This window comes from Spermophilus citellus (assembly GCF_964194105.1).
Source record: "Spermophilus citellus genome assembly, chromosome: 1".
Taxonomy (NCBI): Eukaryota; Metazoa; Chordata; class Mammalia; order Rodentia; family Sciuridae; genus Spermophilus; species Spermophilus citellus.
Window position 1 is genome coordinate 190,984,983 of NC_138182.1, and position 23,150 is coordinate 191,008,132.

Below are 23,150 nucleotides of genomic sequence, written 5' to 3' on the forward strand. Positions count from 1 at the left end.
AGAGGAGGGGACCAGGCACTCCTCAGAACCCTGTCCCCAGTCACCCTTTCCTCCAGGGAGACATTTGCCAATTGATTCTCGCCTGTGCCTCCTCACCAGGTACTAACCCCATTGCTCACCTTCAAAGAACATGCTCTGCCTGTGAATTCTAACATTGCTTCTCTCTAGCCCTCCTGGGGCTCTTGGGGACTGGGCACCAGGGAAGGAGCTCAGGGGGCTAGGAAGGGACATTACTAACCTGCTTTCACCTCACAGGCTGGCTGCCGGGTGTCTGAAGAATCCTGACCAACGTTTCTCTCTTTCTCTCTCTCTCTCTCCCCCTCCACCCTCCCCCTCCCATCTCTGTCTGCCTCTCTCCCTTCACCCCTCCCCCTCTTACCCCCAACTCTTCTGCACTGCCAGAGCACCTTGGATTTGAATTAAAGGGTATGGAACCTCTATGTATCACTCTGCACCATCCGCTCAGCCCCCTCCATAGTCCCTGACCCCATTGGTGCTGAATGTTTCATTTCCTTTCCAAAAATGGAAAGGGGATGATTTCAAAAATCTCCCCTGGCCCCATCAAGATGTCCTAGAATAAGCTATGTTGATTTGGGGGCAGATAAAAGCAGCTCATGGCCAGCCGTGTACCCTAGGGTTCAGACTGTGCCTCCACCGCACAGTAGCACCCCCTGCATAGAGGAGACCGAGTGCTAGAAGGCCTCAGGGGAGGGGGCCTTGCCGAGCTGTGCAACCCAGTGGGCATCCAACAAGAGACAGGGCCCCTGTGTGGATGTGGCTTAAAGGGCCAATGTCCAGAAACTACTGAAGCCTGGTTTGGGAGTTGTGCAGAGAGGTGTCCTTTTCCATCTGACTTGAATCCTCTTTTCTTTTCTCATGTCCATTGCTTTTCATTCTGCACCAGACTAGTTACTGATAATCCACATTTCCTTCTAGCCCTGCCCTGTGTCTTATCTGCTGGGCTTTGCCATCTGCTTGAGACTGTCACTCCTTCCATGATCTGTCCCCACGATGGCACATGTGTGCATCCATGAGCAATACCAGCAAGGGTCTGGGTTGGGCTGGTTTCTGTTGCCTGCCCCTTGCCCTGGCTCAGAATTTGACATGTGACTCCCTACCCTATGCAGCTGCCCCTGGGAGACTCTTTGGACTAGGAGGGACTTTGAGGGTCTCTGTTTCCAACTCTGTGGCTTTGCTCAGAGAGGCTCTGCCCTGGCCCCAAGAGTCTCAGTGTATTCCAGCAAGAGATATGCAGTAGATTCAGAGGTGGGGGACTTCTGGGGGTCAGAATCTCAGATGTGATGCAGAGCCTACAAACATGCCAAGGCTGTTCTCGCAGCAGGTTTGGGGAAGACCTAGCTCTGCTACCACCTGGCCCCATCAGCTGTTCTCAATAGAAGATAGAGCTCAGAGTCTGCATGTTAAGTGTGTCTGTGTCCACAGCCTGAAGTTGGGTGGGAAGGAGGGGTGGAGGCTCTGAGGGATCTAGGATCGTGGAGGAAGGATGCATGAGGTAAATCTGCAGGCGTCTGTGCTGATGGGATGTAGGGAATGTGTACAACACTTGCAAGGTCTCAGGGCAGAATGCGAGGGCGTGGAGGGGCAGTGGGATATCTCTATGTTAAGTTGAGCATTTGCAGTTGGACCTATGTATGTGTGGAGGTGAGTGTAGGATGTGCAGACGTGTGTGTGTGTGTGTGTGTGTGTGTGTGTGTGTGTGTGTCTGAAAGGGGAGTGTGTATGCAGCAAACACTCATCACCAGAACCTACAGACATGTGTCCCTGCCCTCCTGGTGCTCCCATTCATGGGTGAGGTGGCAACAAACAGGAAGATATCAGGTGAAAATAAATGCTAGACAGAAAATAAAATGAGGTCATGGGATTGTTCTATTGTGCCTAAGTGGTCAGGGGAGGCTTGTCCCATAAAGTGACATCAGGTAGTCAGTCCTACAAACAATTTGGTGGGGTTGTGGGAAGTGTTGAAGGCAGGAACCAAGTCATGTGGTTCAATGGGATTTGTCTGGTTCAGTGGATAAAGACCACCAGTGATTCCAAGCACTGGGGGAAAGGACCACAGATAAGATTCAAAGGGAGGTTGAGACCAAGTAATTGGGGTCCTTAGACCTTGGATTTTATTTGAATTACAATGGAAACTATCATGAGTTTTAAGCAGGGAACTAAAATGATCTGCTTTACACTTTAATGTAGCTTTGAGTAGACAACAGCCTGATGCTGGGGGCAGCTAGGGAGCAGCGGGCACAGAAAGGCCTGCCACACGGTGACCATCGCTGGGTGAGAGGAGGCATCATCCTGGACTAAGTTGGGAGCTGTGGAAATGGTCACATGGTCAAATCCAGGACCTACTTGGAAGGTAGAGCTGAGAGTACTTGTAGGTGGATCAGATATCAGGGAAGATGGGAAGAAAGGGAATGATTCAGAATGAGTTGTGTTTTGGGGCCAGAGCCACAGGAGAGAGATGCTACAAGAGATGGGGAGGAGTATGGAAACTGGTTCTGGTTGGCCTTGGCCTTTGGATACCTGAGTCTGGAGCTTAGGGAGAAATCAGAGCAGGAGACAAAAAGAGAAAGAATGTAAAGAAATGATATTTAAAGTCTGTCTATATGAGGTCACTCAGGGAGACAGAGGAAAGAAAGAAGGCTGAGAGCTCTGGGCCCTTCTACCATCCAACCCCAGTAGAGAAGAAGGGAGCAGCCACTGACATGGGAAGACCAGCCTGCCATGTAGGAGGAAGCTCAGCCAGGAGCGCCACTCCAAGGCCATAGAGTGTGCCCCACAAGGAGGCATTTTAATAACCACAGGACTTGGAACATGGGGGTTTTTGTTGACCATGACCAGAACAGTCTCCAAGGAGGCAGATGCCTGACAACAGAAAATTAAGGGGTAAAGAAGGAAAGAGGCCTGGAGGCAGGGCTGTGGGACAGAGTCAAGATGGGGGTGTGAGACAAAGGTCAGGTTAAGAGAGCCTTAACTGACTGTGGGCCCGTGTGCCTGGATCTGTGTGTGCACCTGTTACTGGAGTGTGTGGTTAACTGTGTGTGTGTGTGTGTATGTGTGTGTGTGTGAGAGAGAGAGAGAGAGAGAGAGAGAGAGAGAGAGAGAGAGAGAGAGAGAGAGAAGAGAAAGAGAGAGAGAGAGAAAAGAGAGCAGGTATGGGTTTATCTTTGTGAAGGTTGTGCCTGTGACTCTGGCAGGCATAGTTGTGGACATGTGTGGGTCTGAAGGGTCTGCAGCCCTGGGGTTACTGTGTGCTTGCCTCTGCATGGGAGATGCTATAAGCCCAAGGGGACAGGGCTCCACCAAGGTGTGGGAGTCCTACCTCCAGTTATTCCTAAGCAGGGAAGCAGGGCCAGCCAGCAAGTGCAGGTGGAGTGGGGTGAGATTTCTGGGCTGTGGCCAGTACTGTCACTTTTTGCTTCTCTTCCTCCTACTGGTCTGTTTTAGAGGCATGGAGAGTAGAGAGGAGAGTTGAGGCTGGGGGCTTGGAGGCCCAGTCTTACTCAACTCCCCAGCAAGAGTGGGGGTGTTCTTTACACACAAGGATAGATGTGTGCAGATGCCAGGGGCCTGTGCTGCCACTGGTGGGCTTCTCACCTGCAGACATGGCAGGCTGCAGTGGGCCAGGCCACAACTCTGACCAGGCCTTTCTTCCATGTCCCCTCCTGGGCCCTGTCTGCTCTGTCATGTTCCTGGCCCTTACATCCCTCCTACATCCCACCTCTGGTCTCGCACCTTGTCAACAACTTTAGCTTCTTAGGGAAGCTAAAGTAACTGATCCAGGCCTTTGCTCAGGGTTTCCATGTTCACTATCATAAAGAAAACTCTCCACAGTCACCAAGGTTCTTTGCAGCTGCCAGGCTGCTGTGGAGCAGGGCAGGGGTGCTGCTGGCCAGACTAGGTTGTGCTCCTCTACTTCTCTACTCCATCCTCTCCCATCCCCTGCACTTTCCACCCCCATGCTCTGGGTGGGCCTGGGATCTGGGAGGGTGTGACCAGGCCCATGGGTGGGTGGGAATGTGGGGGACCATCCAGAAGCAGGCAGGAGGGAGGAATGGAGGGAACTGGCAGGACCCGGGCTGAGGGAGCCTGAGGCTTTGGGGGCAGGGGGTGTCTGCACCAGCATCCCCCCAGGCCTGCCTCCTGCCCCACCTCCTCATGTCCACTCTGCCTCTGCAGAAGCCGAGGAGCTATACCAGAAGAGGGTCCTGACCATCACTGGCATCTGTGTGGCTCTGCTGGTCGTGGGCATCGTCTGTGTAGTCGCCTACTGCAAGACCAAGTGAGTGGCAAGTGCTCAGGAAGGGGACAGGCCAAGCCAGGGGATGGCCACCAAAATGTTTTTGTAAGGACAGGCTCTTCTCCTGTACCTCACCATGCCTGGCCTCAGTCTCTATCCCCAGGGGCCTTTGTAACTGTGGAGCTCAGGGTCTGGATCAGGAAACAGGTGTAGAGGTAGGGAGACAGCCCTAGATGACCAAACAAAGCGGGCTCATGGGCACAGGGCTTGAAAGAACACAAGTCTGGGTTCCAACCCGGCTCTGCCATTTCCCATGTGATCTTGAGAAAACTGAGAAACCACTCCATGTCCTCATGGGAATGAGCCTAGTGCATGCATCAAAGGACATTGTGAGGGCCTGAGAGGAACGCACAGCTGACCACAATGGCTCTAGGATCATGTGCCCTGTCTAGCAGGAGGTGCTGAAGCAGTGCTAGGGAAGAAAGAGGGAGGCACAGAGAAGGTTGTGTTCCCTGGAAAGAGGCACCTCACAGGCACTGCCTGACCCCACCCTGGGAGCAACTGAGACAAGAACACAGAGAAGGTGAGGCTGGGCCACCTCTGGGCAGAAGACAGGTCAGGGCATAAGCTCAGGGAGCTGAGCAGTTTGGGTAGCAGAGTGCCAGCTAAAGACAAGCACAGATGGGGCAGTCACACCTGCAACAGAAGCAGCCTGGACTAGTTGGGCCAAAGAACCGGATCATAGAAGAGGAGGCAAGAGGCTAAAAAGATAGCTGGGATCCAGATGCCACCATAGGACCTTGATGCCAAGCCAGGAAGTCTAAATTTATCCTGTAGATGATGGGGATCCCATAAAGGTTGAAGCATGATGTAGTACAGTAAATGATATTTGTCTCATCTGCTCCTACCTGGAAAGCAAGGCTGGAAATGGCCATCATCTGGGGGATGGAGCCTGTAGGTCTGAACCCCTGCTACCTCTACTGATAGGATTGAAGGCCCAGCTGCCCTCATCTCGGATAAGTTCAATAAAGACTGGTGGAGAGTAAGGAGGGAGTTGGGGTTCAGGAGCCCAGAGGAGGAGCCTGGGCACATTAGGGATTGTGTCCAAGAACTGGGGGAAAAGCAAGCCTCTGTTCCCACACCACTGCATTTATCCATTTCTTCAGCAGACTTTTATTCAGTGCTCGAAGCAAGTGGTCCAGTGTCACAAGACATATTTTAGAGTCACCTAACCTTAGCTGGAGGGCAGGAAGGGTTTTCCCATGGATGCAGCATTTAGGCTGGAGCCTGTGAGCAAGAGTTAGCAGGTGAAGAGGCAAAGAAAGTATTCCAGGTGGATGGACTAGAATGTGTGCAAGCCCAGGGGCCAGAGGGGACAGGGGATCTGAAACAAGCTGTCCAGGGGTGCAGAAAGCTGGGGTGAAGGGAAGGCAGTGAGAGATAGGATTTGAGGGTGAAATGGGACCCTGAGAGCCAATGAAGGTTTTAGACAGGGGAGTGACATAAGAATCGCTTATTATAAAACAAATTTATTGAGCATTTAATATGTGCTAATGTAAAATAGTCCCACAGGCCCTGGCTTCCTAACCACAGCACCCTGTTTTTATTTTCTTCATAAAACTTAAGGGAAAATATCGAGTTCATTTACTTGTTTATGTGATTATCATCTGCCTCTCCCACTGGCCTGCAGGCTCCATGAGACAGGGACCATGTCTGACTTCTCTGCTCCAGAGTAGTATCTGGAACACAGTAAAAACTCAATAAATACAAATGAATGAATGATGGAGGGACAGTGCCAGCAATGTGCATGAATAGTTTATATATTTTTAATGCTCAACAGTCTTTGGAATGGTTTCACACATGGGGCAACTAAAATAGGCAGAACTTTCGTAACTTGCCCAGGGTCACAAAACTAGAAAGCAGTGGGGTTCCACACATTAACTACTCATGTGCCCTGGAGGGAAGTTCATCCACTACAGGGGACCTGCCAGGTTCACCTACCCTCCCTCTATGCAGAAAACAGCGGAAGCAGATGCACAACCACCTGCGGCAGAACATGTGCCCAGCCCACCAGAACCGGAGCCTGGCCAATGGGCCCAGCCACCCCCGGCTAGACCCCGAAGAAATCCAGATGGCAGATGTGAGTGGTGTTCCAGGATCCCCTCTGAGCCTTGCTGGTCAGCCAGGCTTCTCACACAAGTTGCCAGGACAGCAGCCAGCCCGGCCCCTGGATCATCCCTGCCTGCTAGGCACTGCCTCCCCGGATGGCTGGCCTTGCTTTGCCCACTTGCAAGGGAAAGGTGGGGAGTTGCTGGCTGGAACCAAAATCACCCCAACATCAAAGCCGCTTGTCATCCACTGAGCACTCCCCGCACCTAGAGCTCAGTGCTTATTACTTCCCACCCTCACCAGCGAGAGCCTACCTGGTCCCCATCACTAATTCCTGCCAATTCACTGTCTGTCCCAGTACATCTCCAAGAATGTGCCAGCCACAGACCACGTCATCCGGAGGGAAACTGAGACCACTTTCTCTGGGAGCCACTCCTGTTCTCCTTCTCACCACTGCTCCACAGCCACGCCCACCTCCAGCCGCAGGTGAGTAAGTCAAGGCCCACAGAAACTTGAGGATTCCTGTCTTTTATCTCATTCATCCAGAGTTATTTGACACCCTCTCCTGAATTTGGCTCACAAATTGTGGTCTCCCTTAGCCTTCTCTTCAGAACAGGGGTGATCTATCAACATAAACACAGAGGCTTAAACAGCTTGAGAAATAACATGGCTGGCCCTCCTTCCCTGAGAAGTACCATGGAATGGTCAGAGCTCCCAAAGATTGGCCACTGGGGCTGGGGTCCTGAGATAAGGTGGCTAAGGGCCATGAGGGTGAAAGAGTCCCACACAGGGGCTCTGGGGCAAGGCTAGGGGGAAGATGGCTGCAAGATATAAAGGAAGGGGCCTCTACACATTGCAACTCACCCAGCCGTGGCACCCAGCCCTCCTCCCAATGTCAAGTTTGGACATTTGTGATACTCCACATCAGCCCATGATTCAAAGGAGCCCAAGATGGAATGAAGATACTGGGATTGGGTGGCCAAAGTTCCACATCTGCTGGGCCACTCTACCCCTTCCTGACCTCTTGCCTTGTCTCCACTGGCTATCCCAGACATGAGAGCCACACGTGGAGCCTGGAACGTTCTGAGAGCTTGACCTCTGACTCCCAGTCTGGCATCATGCTGTCATCAGTGGGCACCAGCAAGTGCAACAGCCCAGCATGTGTGGAGGCTCGGGCGCGGAGAGCAGCAGCATACAGCCTGGAGGAGCGGCGCAGGGCTGCTGTGCCACCCTACCACGACTCCGTAGATTCCCTGCGTGACTCTCCGCACAGTGAGAGGTTAGTTCTTACACCCTGACCTGGCTCCCACTTTGGCCAGAGGGCTGGTACCACTGACCCAAGGCTGACCCTTAGGGTATCTTAGAGACCTTTCAAAGAGACTCATCTCCATTTTTTCAGGTGAGTAAACAAGATCCCAGAAAGGTTATTACAGCTGAGTTGTAATGGACCCTGCACATAGTGACCACCTGATTTAATTATCCTACTAGGATACTTTTCAAAGAAGAATGGGAGATTAATAATTGCACTGAAACTTCAGGAATAAATAGGGGCTATTCCAGACAACCAGGTCCTATGGTTGCCCTATCCCCATATCACCTAGAGGACTCATGTCCCAGCAGAAGCAGAAAGACACAAAGACCAAGTCGATTGGAGGGTGGGAAGGGAGGTTGTTTTCAAGGACACTGACCAGTGCACAACAGACATGCGCCAAGAATGACCCAAGCCAGACAGCATGGGCAACAAGGTGCAGCATTCAAGGCACTGTTGAGTTCTCCAGCAAAGGATGCAGAAGGACCAAGGAAACTCCCCTTCTCTGACTCCAAGCTAGGAACTATAGGACCCACCCCCATTACTCAGCCCCCAAGTGGTCCTCAGCAACTTGCATCTATGGGAGGACAGCAGAGGAAGTGGCACCAAACAAGAAGCTTTGAGCCAAGAAGAAAGGAGAGAAGTAGATAACCTTCCCTTCTTTGTTGTTGTTTGTTTGGTACCCGGGATTGAACTCAGGGGCACTCAACCACTGAGCCATATCCCCAGCCCTATTTTGTATTTTATTTAGAGTCACGGTCTCACTGAGTTGCTTAGTGCCTCACATTTGCTGAAGCTGGCTTTAAACTCATGTTCCTCCCCTTTAGGGCCCCGCCGCCCCCTCAGCCTACCCAGCTGCTGGGATTACAGGCATGTACCACCATGCTCAGCTACCCTCCCACTTTTGACAGCCTACTCTGTGCCAAGTCTAGGCTGGGCAGGCCTGCCTGGGGAGTCAGAGGTGGCCCTCCTGCTTCCCGTCCCTGAGGCACTCCCAGTCACAGGACCAAACCACTGATGCTCACAGCAGCCTGTGGAAAGTGCTAAGCACAGGACACCACTCCAGGGACCACTCCAGGGCAGAGAAGCCCAGTCTGACAGCAAGCTCCAAGAAACAGCCAGGTTTCCTAAGACCAACCTGTCCAAGGGCAGCTGCACAACCTGCATGTTTCAGGGCAGGCTGATTGCCTCTGTACACTGTTCCCTTAGAGAGAATTCTAGTATGCATGGTTTTGATGAAGGCCACATGAGAAAATATGTGCAGAGCTCTTTGCCTCATACCTATCACTACTATCATCAACAGTAACCACAATACCAGGGCTCCTTAGGGGGTGGTAGGAAGGCAAGAGGCAGAGAAATGGGGATGGAAAGCCTTTTGTATACAGGGAAGGAACCACTGGAGCTGTTCCAACAGAGGCACTTAAGAGTAAGATCAGAGGGTGAGGTGCCTGGAGCATGGAGGGCTGTGGGGAACAGCAAAGCTGGGCCTAACAGGCAGGCTGGGGCCACACAGATGGACCAGAGCCAAGGGATTCTGCTCAGGAGGTGGAGTCTGGGTAAGTAGGAAGGAGCCTCCTTAGCAGAGCTGGGACTTAAAAGATTGCTCTGGGAGCTGCAAAACGAAGGAGACACCATGGGATGGGGACACAACCAGGGAGAACAGCTGGCCCAGGATAGGATGGAGAATGTGCCCAAGGATGGGGGAATGGGTAAGAGTAGATAATAAGATCTACACATGAGATAGAGAAGATGTGGCGGACCAGGGTAGGGGAAATCAGTTGACTCAAAAAGAACATAACAGAGAAATTTTTAAAAGAGGATTCCTACAATCAAAAGGCAGTTTGTTTATCCATTCACCTCTCAGACACCTTGGTTGCAATTGTAAATAAAGCTGCTATAAACATTTGTGTTCAAAAAAAAGACAACAGAGATTTGGGGCTGGTTCTAGACAGCAGTGAGGTGCTTAGCTATGCAGTGTGAAAAGGAATCATGGAGGTGGGTGGTTCCTGTTCTGAAGTGGACAAAAGGTTGATGAGCTCACAAGAGGGATGTGGAGAATGAAAAAGGACAGGTGCCCAAGATCCAGTCTGGGAGATACTAGCTTTTGAAGTCACTAGGTGTCATTGGCCCCAAGCAGAGACCCTTATAGTGGGGTATCTGTCAGCCCTGGCTGAGCACCCTGTCGAAGGTGTGAATGGTCAATTCCCTGAGGAGGCTTCTGATTTCAATATGTTGCCCTCACCAAAGCTGTCAGCCATGGGATGAACTGTCCCTGCAGGAGCACTGAGTCCAGGTAATAGGGATATGTGAATAGGGACTAGTGGCTTCTGGAATTGGACAATAGGCATTCTGGTTCTTTCCTGCCCTGTGTTCAAATTCCAGCTCTGCCACTACCTAAGTGTGGAACCCAGAGCAAAGAACTCAAAGGTCGTGAGTCTGTTTCCTGTGTGTAGTATGGTCCTAACCTAATGGTCTTAAAAAACTACTATTAGATGAGATCACACATAGATAAAATGCCTGACCCCATGACTGTGAGCATTCCCACAACAAACGATCATTCGTGAAGACTTACCACGGATCAAATACTGGGCTAAGACATTCCCCTGACACCATATCTGGAATCGTCCCAATACTGAAATGGAATGAGCACTATGGTTATCCTCGCTTAACAAATAGGAATATAGATTGGAGATATTAAGAGAATTGCATGAGGTCATAGAGAAGTACCGCCATCATTCTTGCAGACAGGATCCCTCACAAGATGATTTCGGTTGGGGCCCACCCTCTCATCCGAGACTCCCTGACCCACGCCTCTGCCTCTCCCTGCAGGTACGTGTCGGCCCTGACCACGCCCGCGCGCCTCTCGCCCGTGGACTTCCACTACTCTTTGGCTACGCAGGTGCCGACTTTTGAGATCACTTCTCCCAACTCCGCACACGCTGTGTCGCTGCCGCCGGCCGCGCCCATCAGTTACCGCCTGGCGGAGCAGCAGCCACTGCTGCGGCACCCGGCGCCCCCAGGCCCGGGGCCAGGGCCCGGGCCAGGCGCGGACATGCAGCGCAGCTACGACAGCTACTACTACCCGGCGGCTGGGCCGGGACCGCGGCGTGGGGCCTGCGCGCTGGGCGGCAGCCTGGGCAGCCTGCCTGCGAGCCCCTTCCGCATCCCAGAAGACGACGAGTACGAGACCACGCAGGAGTGCGCGCCCCCGCCACCGCCGCGGCCACGAGCGCGCGGCGCGTCCCGCAGGACGTCGGCGGGGCCCCGGCGCTGGCGCCGCTCGCGCCTCAATGGGCTGGCGGCGCAGCGCGCACGCGCGGCGCGGGACTCGCTGTCTCTGAGCAGCGGCTCGGCTTCGGCCTCGGACGACGACGCGGACGACGCGGACGGGGCACTGGCGGCCGAAAGCACGCCTTTCCTTGGCCTGCGCGCGGCGCACGACGCTCTGCGCTCGGACTCGCCGCCGCTGTGCCCGGCGGCCGACAGCAGGACTTACTACTCCCTGGACAGCCACAGCACGCGGGCCAGCAGCAGACACAGCCGCGGGCCGCCCCCGCGGGCCAAGCAGGACTCGGCGCCCCTTTAGGGCCCCGCCGCCCCCTCCGCCTCGCCCGCCCCACTGTCTTTAAGGAGAACAGAGACCACCGACTGGAGAAAGGAGGGGAAAAAAAAGAAATAAAAATATTTTTATTTTCTATAAAAGGAAAAAAGTATAACAAAAATGTTTTATTTTCATTTTAGCAAAAATTGTCTTATAATACTAGCTAACGGCAAAGACGTTTTTATAGGGAAACTATTTATATGTAACATCCTGATTTACAGCTTCGGAAAAAAAAAGAAACAACAAAAAAAAAGAGAGATGGGCCAATTTTTTGACTCTTTAATAGAAACCTATATTGTGGTGCCTTTTGCTGTACGCTAATCTGGGGCTCCTGGAGAGACGTCTGGGTTGCAAGGTGGTGGTGGGCCATAGGATCCAGAGCTGATTGAGGTGAGCGAAAGCAGGGAGAGAGACTGTGAGGGTTTTATGGGGTGAAGGTGGTGGGTGCTGAGGAAGAAACTGAGGACAGAAGTAGTTTTGTACCCAGACCATATTTGGAGTCCTGGGCCCCCTGGGAGTAGAAGGCAGGGATCCTAGGTTCAAGTGCTAGAATTGGGATCAGGTAATTTACAGGGGGAGACAGAAGCCCAGCGACAGCAACCAGAATGGGGAGGGGCTCTCCCCGCTCCTCACAGCTGCTAAGGGAGGGGGGCCAGAAAGAGGTCTCCCCAGCAGCCCCAGGCCCAGGGAGGGGGCAGCTGTGCCAGGGGCCCAATATTCATGGCTCCTCCTCCCCTGCGGCCTCCAGGATGCCCTCTGTCCTCTGCAGCACCTTCGTTTACAGGTCGTCTTTTCTATTTTATGCCTGCATGTCCTTTGCATTTCAGATTCTTTAGATTGGATGCATGGTCACGCTGGGACCGAGAAGAGCCACTCGACAGTGTATTCAGTTCCCCTTTTAGCAATAAAGTAACCATTTCCTTCTCACAACCTGGCCCCAGTCCCCATACCCACCTATGACTTCCACTTTCTCTCCAGTCCTACCCTCCCCAACCCTCAAAACTGGATCCAAGCTAATTTGTCAAAAAAAGAAATTGTTTAAAAAAAAATCCCAAACGGAAACAAATGGGAACCCTGCCCTGAAATGTCCGAACACCTGACTGTTGACACTTGAACATTTTTATATTATAAATAAAATCAGAAATAACTCCTGTTTGACTGTGTGTGCCTAGCCCAGATGAGGAGGGAAGACAGGATGAGGACCTGAGGTGGAAGTGGATGGGTGTTCAAGTGAAGGTAGGAGAGGGCCAGTGCAGTCCCTGGGAGAAAGTGACCCTCTCTCCAATCTCCCTGGCCCCAGCTCCCAGGACAGGCTCCAACCCACCTCCCTCTTCCAAAACCATTTACAAGGTGTCCCCCCTGGCTGCTAGGAACCTGGCCAAGGGACTGACGCAAATTGTTCTGCTTCAAACTCAGCCTCAGAACTCTGGCCCAGTTCTTGCCCCGGAGCTATGGGGCTGGATTTGAGGTAACAGTTTCCGGGCCTGGGTGGGTGAAGAAGGAAGGGTTGTGGGGTTGGCACAGGGTAGCTGAGGCAAGATGACCCTTGGGGCCTTGGGCACGTCACAGGCAAAGTCTGGACATGCAAAGAAGCATAATGGGTACCCTTGCTGCCAGAAGGACCACAACAGCTGCAGCTCATAAGCCCACAGGGGATTGCTCTTTCCCCAACTTTATACCCCCTCAGAGCCAGGACCTGTCTAAACCTGCAGCCCTTGATGAAGGGTACATGATTTCAGGTATAGAGGAGGCAGATGGAGGTCCAGAGTTAAGTCTTTCATCTCATCAACTAATTTATTAAATCAATACCCAGCACCAGGAACCAGAAGATTCCAGCCAGAACACGTGGAAATCTCTCCAAAGAGCTGAGGTGGAAATGTGTGTCTGTGGTGTGTGTGTGTGTGTGTGTGTGTGTGTGTGTGTATAGTCAGAGACCTATAGAGAGGTGGGACAAAGAGGTTTAGGATTGGGAGGGCTCAGGCACCAATGGGACCTGAGTTTGAACACCTGCCACAGCTAGTGAGTTGTGTAAGAATTATCTAGGCTGCAGGGTCCTCGATGTGAAATGAGGATGAAAATACCTACTTCAGAGAGTGGCTGTGGACCCAGGACTGTCCTGGTAGACGTCTAGTAAGTGCTACTTGGGTGGTAATGACACCACCATGCCTTGCATCCTTGAATCACATTGTCAGTGTGGCAAAAACTGAATGAGAGATGATGGAGAAAAGTAAAAGAAGAGGTAAAGTCTCTGTATTCATTGTGGGGTGCTAAGGCAAGCACTTACGACAAAGAAACAAAAAAATAATAATTGACTAGCTGTTGTGCAAACCTGCACATCACTGCCCTTCTCAGGCCCCATCAGATGGCCTCATCCAGGCCCCTCTGCCATCTCTTCAGTTTGCTTTTGACTTTACATTTTTCTGAAGGCTGATAATTCTCTACGTGTCCTCTGATTTCCATGGAATCCCACATTACTCTGTATGTCCTCCTGGTAAATTCACTGACCTTATCATGACCCAGTTTAGTGTCCTTATTTGACCCTTCTGAGGGCTCTAAGTTGTTACCTTCTGAATTTTCAGTCAGAAACCACCTCCATGACTCAAATGAACTTCTGATCTCTATGTGACCCCCAGTTAATTCAGAATTCAATGACCTTTACATGACCTCATACGATACCTTCATTATTGTTTGAATTCTAAGATACCTGCCAACGTCCAAAGCCAAGACCTAATATAATTCCTTGGCTTCCTCCTCCTTGTGTCATCCACCCCTGGGAGCACATTTGGCCAGAGAGACCCTTCTCCACTCTGCCTCTCAAATTTCTGCTTTGGGGGAACTTCAGTATGGCCTTTCACAAAGTGTCTCCATCCTGTTAAGCAACTTCCTTCCTACTACCCTGTCCCCTAGAATTTTTAGGATATTTGAGCAGTTATCTGAGTCAGAGTTTCTTCCCCAGTCCCCAAATTCTTTCTTCTCTCTGTTGGATCACACTTGGCTTCTCTCCTCGGCTCCTCCCAGAGTCCCAAAAGGTAATGGTAACTGCCTGTCCCTCTTCCCACTAGACTCTAAGCCCCATGAGGACAGGAAACTGATCTTTTTCTCACCACCTTGTCCCCATCACTCTTTACAGGGTGCAGCACACGACTGACCCTCATTGAATGCCAGGATGGAGGCTCAAGACACCAAGATCAAGGGCCAGCCCCCCTCCTACCCCAGGAACCCCTGTACCTGCAACCACTTCCCAGGACCACCAGGTGGCGCAAACCACTTATTGCATCTCCCAGGGCCCTGGATTTGGATAGTCTTAGAAACTGGTTATATTAGGGCAGAGATTGGGACAGGGAACATGATAGTCCATTAGAATACAGGAAGAAATATTAGAACTTTGATTTCGATTTATTTTATCTCATCTTCTTTTAAATTTCTATTTTTGTGTATGTTTTATAATGTACATAATATTTTAGTACAGTAGTACATGTATATAATTTACAAATAAATAATTATACAATTAAGGAAGCAAACTAAAAATTTCTTTACTGATGAGAGGCACAACTAGTGCCCGGGGAAGCACATCTGTCCGAGGCTGCTGGAGCTTGCACCTCTGGTCGTCACCCACCCTCAACGGAGCAGAGAGTGGGACGCTGGCCTGAAAATCAAAGGACCTTTGAGGCAGCGTGGAAAAAGTACAGAGAGCTCTTTTATGTTGCCACATTGCCTTTTCAATTTCATTTAAATGAACATTTACTTCCCCTGAGCAAAACCAAGGGGCCAGATGGTTTGGTTATAAAACACTTCAGTTGATCCAACTTAAATAATCTGGATTTAAATCACTACTTCTCTCCACATACTCACATGTCCCTGCATCAAATGTGAGTGAGCTTGGAAATGTTAGGTACTTAGTTGTGAGGCTGGCTTATCTTATTAAATAAATATGTTACCACAGAGGTCAAATTGCTGGCCAAACTACAGTCATGTATTTAAACAATAGGGAAGATTGGCTCACCATAGCCACCTTGAGGGCACCTTCACCCCCACTCACTTGTGGGCCTGAGGAATACAGGGTTTGAAGGATGCTAATCTGTGATGGGCATATGGAAAATATCTCTATTCTTCCCAGATCTGTCCTTAGCAAAGCCTTTCTGATTCACGAGAAAAATAAAAGAAATATCAACAATCAGCAACTTGTCATTCCACATTTCCCAAGACCAAGAATTACTGGCTTCCATAACCTTCCTCCACCAGACATCTTTGGGCTTATTGACAAGTGGCTCTCTCCAAAAGGTGGAGTGTCTTTTATTCCTAGGCAGTAGGTTTGTACAAGAGGCCACCTCTGAGCTCAGAGACCTGGCAGCACCAACATAAATAGCCAAGTACAAACAAGGCAATGGCCCCATCCCACTTACCCCCCAGGACGGCCTTGGGACAGAAGGGGTGGCACACACAGATCCTGTCTATTTAGTCCAAAAACATCAACTGGAAGATCAGTTGTGAGTCACAGGTCAGCCGGAAGAGGAAAAGGCAGGTGAGGGGATTTCAGCACTATCTCCATCTTCCCTCCCAGACTGTCAAGGCTATGGAGCCCAACTTGATAACAGGCGGAACTCCAAAACAGGCTTTTCTTCATCTGATTTCATCCTCTGACAGCCATTCCAACCCCATCTTTAAAGGGATTTCATATATATATATATATATATATATATATATATATATATGATTTGTATACATATATATATGATCTGTATACATATATATATATATAATTTGTATACATATATATATATATATATATATATATATATATATATGTACATTTATGTTTGTATAAAAAGGAGACAGTAGTGGCCTCCATGATGGAAGGAGATGTGAACGTGGAGACAACTTGGTACTAAGCAATGGCAGGCCCGGGGCCCAGATTATTGCGATGTGAGGCATAACTGGGCCTGGTTGCAGAGGTCGCTGGGAGGAGGAGTGGATGGTGCTGGTGGTCCACAGACCTGCTGCTGGTCAACTCAAAGGAAGGAGGAAGAGAAAGGGAGGAGAGGGGTCCAAGCTGAGACCCAGAATCCAGACCTACCCTCCAATGTGGGAGATGAGGGAGGAGCTTGATGAGAAGAGGTGGCCAGGGGAAGCAATGGCCCTCTCTGCTTCTCCAGTGAGGAGGTGCTAGAGCAGGTGCACCCTGGCCTACAAAGTGAGACCCTGTGTGGAAAGGGCAATGAGGGCTGGGGATAAGATCAAGGTCAGAGATGGCCCAGGATGTAAGAAGACCAATGCCACGAATGGCATCTCCAACTCCATGGTCCACGGGGCTCTCCATGCCCCTCTGGGTGCCTGTCAATTGCCTGGTGCTTGGTCCCGGTGGCCCCAGGCTGGAATTGTGCTCACTGACCCCTCTGGGCCATTTGCAGCATGTCCACACCAGCTAAGTATCAGACCCAGTAGCATCCTGTGTGGCTTTGTTGCCAGTCAGAGGCCCATGACCCTGGCTAAGGGCAGGGCTAGAGTGTGTCTTCCGTAGAGAAGGATCATCCCCTTCCAGCATGGCCAGCCGAGCCTCAATTCGCTCCAGATCATCTGAGCCCACCTTGATTTTCACAGCCAGGAGGTGAATATAGGTTTCATAACGACTTTTCTGGGGGGAAAAAGAGCAGAGAAAAGCCAAAAATGAGGTTAAAGTTCACACAACAAAATGAGAAAAAAAATTTATATATTACATAACCGAAAACTTATCCTTAATATTCAAAGACCTCTCACAATCAATAAAAAGAAAATAAACTGTCCAATAAAAACAGACAAGAAACATGCACATAAATTTCACTAATAGTTTTAAGAATCAAAAAAAATTGCCAATGGTTTCTTGTGTACAATACCAAAAGCACAAGAAATGAAAGTAAAAACAGACAAATGGGACTGCACCGAAATTTAAAATTTCTGCACATCAAAGAATACAAACCGGGCTGGGGCTGTAGCTCAGTGACAGAGCGCTTGCCTAGCATGTGTGAGGCATCACATAAAAATAAACAAATAAAATAAAGGCATTCTGTCCATCTACAACTACAAAAAAAAAAAAAATACAACCAACAAGTAAAAAGGCAATCTACAGAATGACAGAAAATATTTGAAAATCATATATGTGATAAGGAGTTAATATCTCAGATATATAGAGAACTCCTACAACTCAACACCAAAAAATAACAAACAAGCCAATTTAAAAATTAATAAATGACATGAATAGATATTCCTCTGAAAAAGATATACAAATGGCCAACAAGCACATTCAAAAGTTCTTCATGACTAATCCAGGTGTCCATCAGGAGATGAAAGGACTGCTGTCATATATAAATTTTAAAAATTAAAAGATAAAATAAAATATATATAAAAAAGAGATGAATGGATAAAAAAACACATTGTATGCGAACAATAGAATATTACTCAGCCTTAAAAAGAAAGGCCATTCTGAAACATGCAACATGGATAAATCCTTTCTTGGTGTGGGGGAAGTACATGGATTGAACCTAGGGGCACTTAACCACTGAGCTACATCCCCAGCCCTTTTTGTGTTTTTATTTTGAGACAGGGTCTCACTAAGTTGTTTAGGGCCTCACTAAATTGCTGAAGCTAGTTTTGAACTTCCGCCTCAGCCTCCCAAGCCTCTGGGATTACAGGCGTGTGCACCACACCCAGCTTACATGGATAAATCTTAACATTATGCTAACTGACATAAGCTAGTCTCAAAAAGACACGTTCTGTATGATTCGACTTATTTGAGATATCTAGAACAATTAAAATTATAGAGACAGACAGTAGACCAGGGTACTGGAGCTGCACATAGGTTAGGATCCTGGTTCCTACACTTCTTAACTATGTTACCTCAGGAAAGTGCTCTGATTTCCCCATGAAAAACCTCCATTTCCCCATCTGTAAATGGGATAACAACAGAACCCTTTCACAGAGTTGGTATGATGATTATCAGCCAATACAATGGAAGCAAGAAGAAACAGGCCTAGTACTTAGCAAGAGATCAATCTAGCTTTTGCCATCACTATTTTTACACTGCAGAGAGTCAATGTGAGGCTTTCAAAAGCTATCAAGTTTTCTGTTTTTCAAAAGGTCAGGGTCTGCTGGGAAGGTGGCTCCATGGAAGAGCATTTGGGGGGCTGGGGGTGTCAGTGCCTAAGGCTCGGGATGTGGCTCAGTAGTAGAGTGTTTGCCCAGCATGCACAAGGCCCTGGATTCAATACGCTGCACTGCAAAAAAAAAAAAAAAAAAAAAAAAAAAAAATCAGGGTCTACCCTGAGAATCTCCTCTTTCCCCTACACCTCAACAGAAAGTCAATATGGAAATCTAGAGACTGAGATTGGTGAGGTCCTGCCATTTGTGCTCTGGGAACTTCCTGGATCAGTCTCAGGCTTTTCGTCTGTCTGAACACCTCCATCTGCTACTCAGTCCAAAATGGACAAGTGCTTCCTGCCTTCCTTCCTCTGCCTAACACCACCTCCTGGTGATGCATGGTCAGGCCCACCTGTAGAACATCATGAGGTGAATCAAGGTAATAGAGAGAGACAAGGTGAAAGAAGGAAGTGAAGAAGAAGAGATGAAGTTGTTCTGCTGTATAAACATATGTGCTGAAGGAAAATGGGGCCAAAAGGGTGGGTGGGAGAATCAGGTGGATAGGAGTTGAGTGATTTATGGCTGGTTATAAAAGCTCCCAGAGAAACTGGGCCTATCTTGGAGGCACAGGTGAGAAAGGATCCTGGAAAGATGGTGGCATTTCTATTGGGGTTTTTTGAGTGCTCTTGGAGAGACCCAAGGGAAATGCAATAGTTTGATGACCATTTGGCAGCTGGACTGTACAAGACTGGCCCACAGGAACCATGATCCATAAATAGATTACACCTGCCTCAGGTGAGACCCCAAAGTGGGGAACTCCCAAATTAGAAGCCCCTAGCTGTAGAAGGATAGTGGTGGTGGGTGGTGGAGGGCAAGAGCTGGTCTCTTCCCCTGGCCCTGGTCCAGACCCTCCCTATCCCTCCATTAGAGGCCCACCTCAAACGTGAGATAGTGCTCTTTCAGCCGGTATTCTTCAGCCTCCTTGGACTTGAGGCCCCTCTCCACTGGGTGGCACCTGTGCTCAGCCAACTCTGCAGTCACCTGCCTCAACTTGTTCTCATGAGACCGCAGCTGCTCCTCCTATAAAGATAAGCCCTAGATTATGAGGCCTGACTCTCAGATGTCATCGGAGTGGGTCATCAAAGGGAAATAGACTAGCTGGAGTTCCAGCCAGGCTCTGGACCCAAGGGAGAGCGGCTTCCATCTTCCTCCTTCCTCTCCTTGCTCCCAGGAGCACCTACTCTCTATAATGTCCCTTCAGGCTCAGGAGATGAGCCCCTCACACTCATATATGCCCATGCACCTTCCATGATACAGACACAACCCAGACACACTTGTGACTCACTGGGGAACTCTCGCATGCATACACAAACACACTGAGCCAAGGGTGAGCCTGACCCCAGTTATCTGTGGCTCCATATGACCCATACATTCTCTTATATTCATTCTCAGAAATGCATTACAGTCACAGATCCGGGACCACACTCAAAGATAGACTGAGAGAGACACTGTCACTGACAGACAAGGGCACACACATCCCACCCATCACAAAATAGCCAGGTCCCTTGTAGAGTGTGCACATGCAAGTATGTGACTGTGGCCACACATGTGGGGCACTGCTATTTGCCCAAAAATGAGTGGAACTAGAGGACGTATGTATGAGTGCACTGTGTGTATACACGAGCATGTGTATGCCTGTGTGGTACATGAGTGTACGTGGTGCGTTCACTGCGTATGCATACAGAGGAGCTCTGGGAAGATGCAGAAGCCCCAGAGCTCGGTGGAGAGACTAAGGCCCAATAGGAAAGGGGACAATAGTTGACAAGGTCAGAAAGTTTAGAGCTTCCCCAACCCTCTACCTCTCAAGATCTGGACCATTTATCCTTTCCTCTCCAAAAGTATCCTGAAAACCTGAAGTACTGATCAGATAAGCTTTTTGCAGAATGACAAATGAAACATCTAAGGATAAGTGAAGACATCAACAGAGCATATTATTAAAAAATTATAACAAATGCAGGAGAAGATGTGGAGAAAAAGGAATCCTGTACACTGTTGGCAGGAATGTAAATTAGTATAGCCTCTATGGAAAACAGTATGATGGCTCCTCAAAAAACTAAACATAGAATTACCATGCAATCAGTGCTCCACTCCTGGGTGTAGATCCAAAGGAAATAAGTCAGCATACAAAAAGAGATACCTGTATGCCCATGATTACTGCAGCACTATTCAAAATAGCCAAGATAATGGAATCAGCCTAGATACCCATCAACAGATTAATGGGATTAAAGATATATATATATATATATATATATATATATATACACACACATACACACACACATACACACACACACACACACATACATACACATACATTTATATACACACATAATTATATTATATGGAATATATATATGTAGTATTCAGCCATAAAGAATAATGAAATACTGCTATTTGCCCCAAAATGAGTGGAACTGGAGGACGTTATGTTAAACGAAATAAGCCAGACACAGACAAACAAGTATCACATGTTCTCTCTCATATGTGGAAACTAAAAGAAAAAAGTGACCTGAGGGATTAGTCCCTAGGCATGGGAAGGGTGCCAGGAAGGGGTGTGGTGAAAGCAGAGGGTGGATGGCCATGCTCAGTGCAATATGGAAATATCATGGTGAATACAACGAATCTGTAGAATTAACGTGTTCATAATGCTAATATTTAAAGTAAAAATTAAAACGCACTGGTGAAAGGGCCTGCAGTGTCACCTGTTCCTGCCTCCCCAAGACACAGATATCCTCTTGTATTCACGCTACATCACACCCACCATAGGGCAAGAAAGTGTGCCCCTGCCAACCACCACAGCACAGCCAGGCCTGTGGGGCATGTGGCGAGTGGCCTTAGTCTTCCCTTCTGGAAGTGGGAGTAGGGGGAGAATATCTGCCCTTCCCTGGAGCCCAGGACCAGGAGCCCTGAGCTGGGATTTGCTGTGGAACGGGAGGCCTGGGCCTGGGGCTGCCCTGGGGAGGTGGCGTCATGATCCCAGGAGCTTGAACCTGGCAGAGGCGAGTGGTGCAGGAGGGCAGCAGGGGCCGACAGAACTTCTTCATGGAGCTGACGGCTGCTGGGAAGGCTGGGGCTGAGAAGATGGCCGCCACCAGGTTGATCCTCAGGATCCAAGACAGCATTTCCTCCTTGCTCCTGGGGACAGGAGGAGATGGGAGAGGGCACAAGCTTCTCACAATAGGAGTCCCTATCTTTCCACCCAGCACCCAATATCCAGCTTTAGGCCTGGCACAGAGAGGGCACTGATTCTTTTTATAGGCAGGGACAGGAGGGAGGGAGGTGGGAGGATGGGGCAGGGGGCTGGGTGGGCCTGGTAGGGAATTCCCTTTCTGTCCCAGCTTCCAGGCACCTGGATTTTTACATGAAAATAAACCTGTCCAAGTCTAGAACTCCTGCCCTGGAGCCCAGGAGTTCAGGAGGTCAACAGTGGTAGGAAGCAAATGGTGGCCCCTCCACTGCCCTCCTGTCCTGTCCCTGCCACCTGCCCAGTACTTTCTTTGATCCTCAAGCCTTACTTACCAGTTGACCCCCTCTTTAGCTCATCTAGCACATGAAAACCCCAACCTCAAATCACAGAAGGATAGCTTGCATCAGAGTGGAAGGAAGGCCTTGCAGGTCAAAGGTAAGGGGGAGTCTTTGCCACCTGCATTTAAAGTCAAGATCCCATCATCTCACCCTTCAGGGACCTCCACATGCATTAGCAGCCCCTGCAGAACTTATTAAAGCACAGTGGCTGGGGCCAACCTCAAGTTTCGGATTGAATGGTCTAAGACGGGGCCAGCACCTAACCAGTTAAGTATTTCTAACAAGTTTCCAAGAGATGCTGAGGGAAACCCTCTTTGAGAACCCAGCTGTTGATCTGTGCCAAGTGAACACACTCATTCTGGGACTCACATGCATGAGAAGCTAAGATGTCTACACCCCAGGGTACCAGGAGAGGGATGTGTGCAGGATTGGTGCTGTAGGCCTTGAGCCCAGGTGGGAATGAGGGGCTCCAGATCATACTTACGGAGCCTGGAAAAGGAAGACCCTCCAGTCTGCTGTCTTCAGTTTGAGCACATTGGACTTCTTGCTGTAGTCAGAGGCCTTGGTGGCTAGCGCGTGATGCACACGAATGGCGTTCTTCAAGTCGCCCTCTGACAGAGCCTTGTCAGGCCGATACTCATCCTGGCAGGATGGGTGGGGAATGTGCTGTCATGGCCAGGCTCTGGATCACTGCTGCAAGTGTTCCATTCTCACCTCCCTCAATCTTGATCTCCTTCTCTGTCCCTCTATCTCCTTAACCCCCAAGAAGCCCCAATTTGTCCCAGAGGCATGACACTGGGTAGCTACTGAGCTACTGGGCATTTCAAACACCCCTCCCCCAAATCTCCAACGTCCTGAGTAAGCTCAAGCCCTTTGGGGGGAAAGGACCTGACACCTCCCTAAGCCCCAGGTCCTGTCCAGGAGCCCCTGGCCACCACAAGGCAGGGGCTAGATGGGACTGAGCTGGCCCTTCCTAGGTAAGGACTCTAAAGCAGACTCTCACCTTCTGCAGGTACAGGATGGTCCCTTTGAGCACCGCATAGAATTTCTTCCAGCCACGCCTCCCACGGGGTGCTGGGGAGGGAAGCACAGGTAGTGTGTTCATAATCACCCACTCTAACATGTCCTACCTTCCTCCTCCTGCGCATCTAACTGAATGTGCATCCCCAAAGAAGTGGCCA

General features: G+C 49.7%; 2 protein-coding genes across 3 annotated transcripts in view; one reads left to right on the top strand and one right to left on the bottom strand.

The window, feature by feature from the left end:
- Positions 1-11,326, top strand: part of NRG2 (neuregulin 2) — a 189,910-nt gene extending 178,584 nt beyond the window's left edge. For both annotated transcript variants that reach the window (XM_081282436.1, XM_081282437.1), the window contains exons 6-10: positions 4,195-4,297; positions 6,272-6,395; positions 6,723-6,850; positions 7,416-7,643; positions 10,503-11,326. In XM_081282436.1, coding sequence (XP_081138562.1) covers positions 4,195-4,297; positions 6,272-6,395; positions 6,723-6,850; positions 7,416-7,643; positions 10,503-11,259 — 1,340 coding nt within the window. In that variant the 3' untranslated portion in view covers positions 11,260-11,326. The remainder of the gene's footprint in view (positions 1-4,194; positions 4,298-6,271; positions 6,396-6,722; positions 6,851-7,415; positions 7,644-10,502) is intronic.
- A 5,370-nt stretch (positions 11,327-16,696) lies between these two features.
- PSD2 (pleckstrin and Sec7 domain containing 2) overlaps positions 16,697-23,150 on the bottom strand; it is a gene marked incomplete at its 3' end in the record, with an annotated part of 28,699 nt that continues 22,245 nt past the window's right edge. The window contains exons 10-14 of the mRNA XM_081302349.1: positions 22,973-23,043; positions 22,454-22,611; positions 21,435-21,579; positions 19,321-19,464; positions 16,697-16,906 (exon numbers count right to left, since the gene is read on the bottom strand). Coding sequence (XP_081158475.1) covers positions 16,697-16,906; positions 19,321-19,464; positions 21,435-21,579; positions 22,454-22,611; positions 22,973-23,043 — 728 coding nt within the window. The remainder of the gene's footprint in view (positions 16,907-19,320; positions 19,465-21,434; positions 21,580-22,453; positions 22,612-22,972; positions 23,044-23,150) is intronic.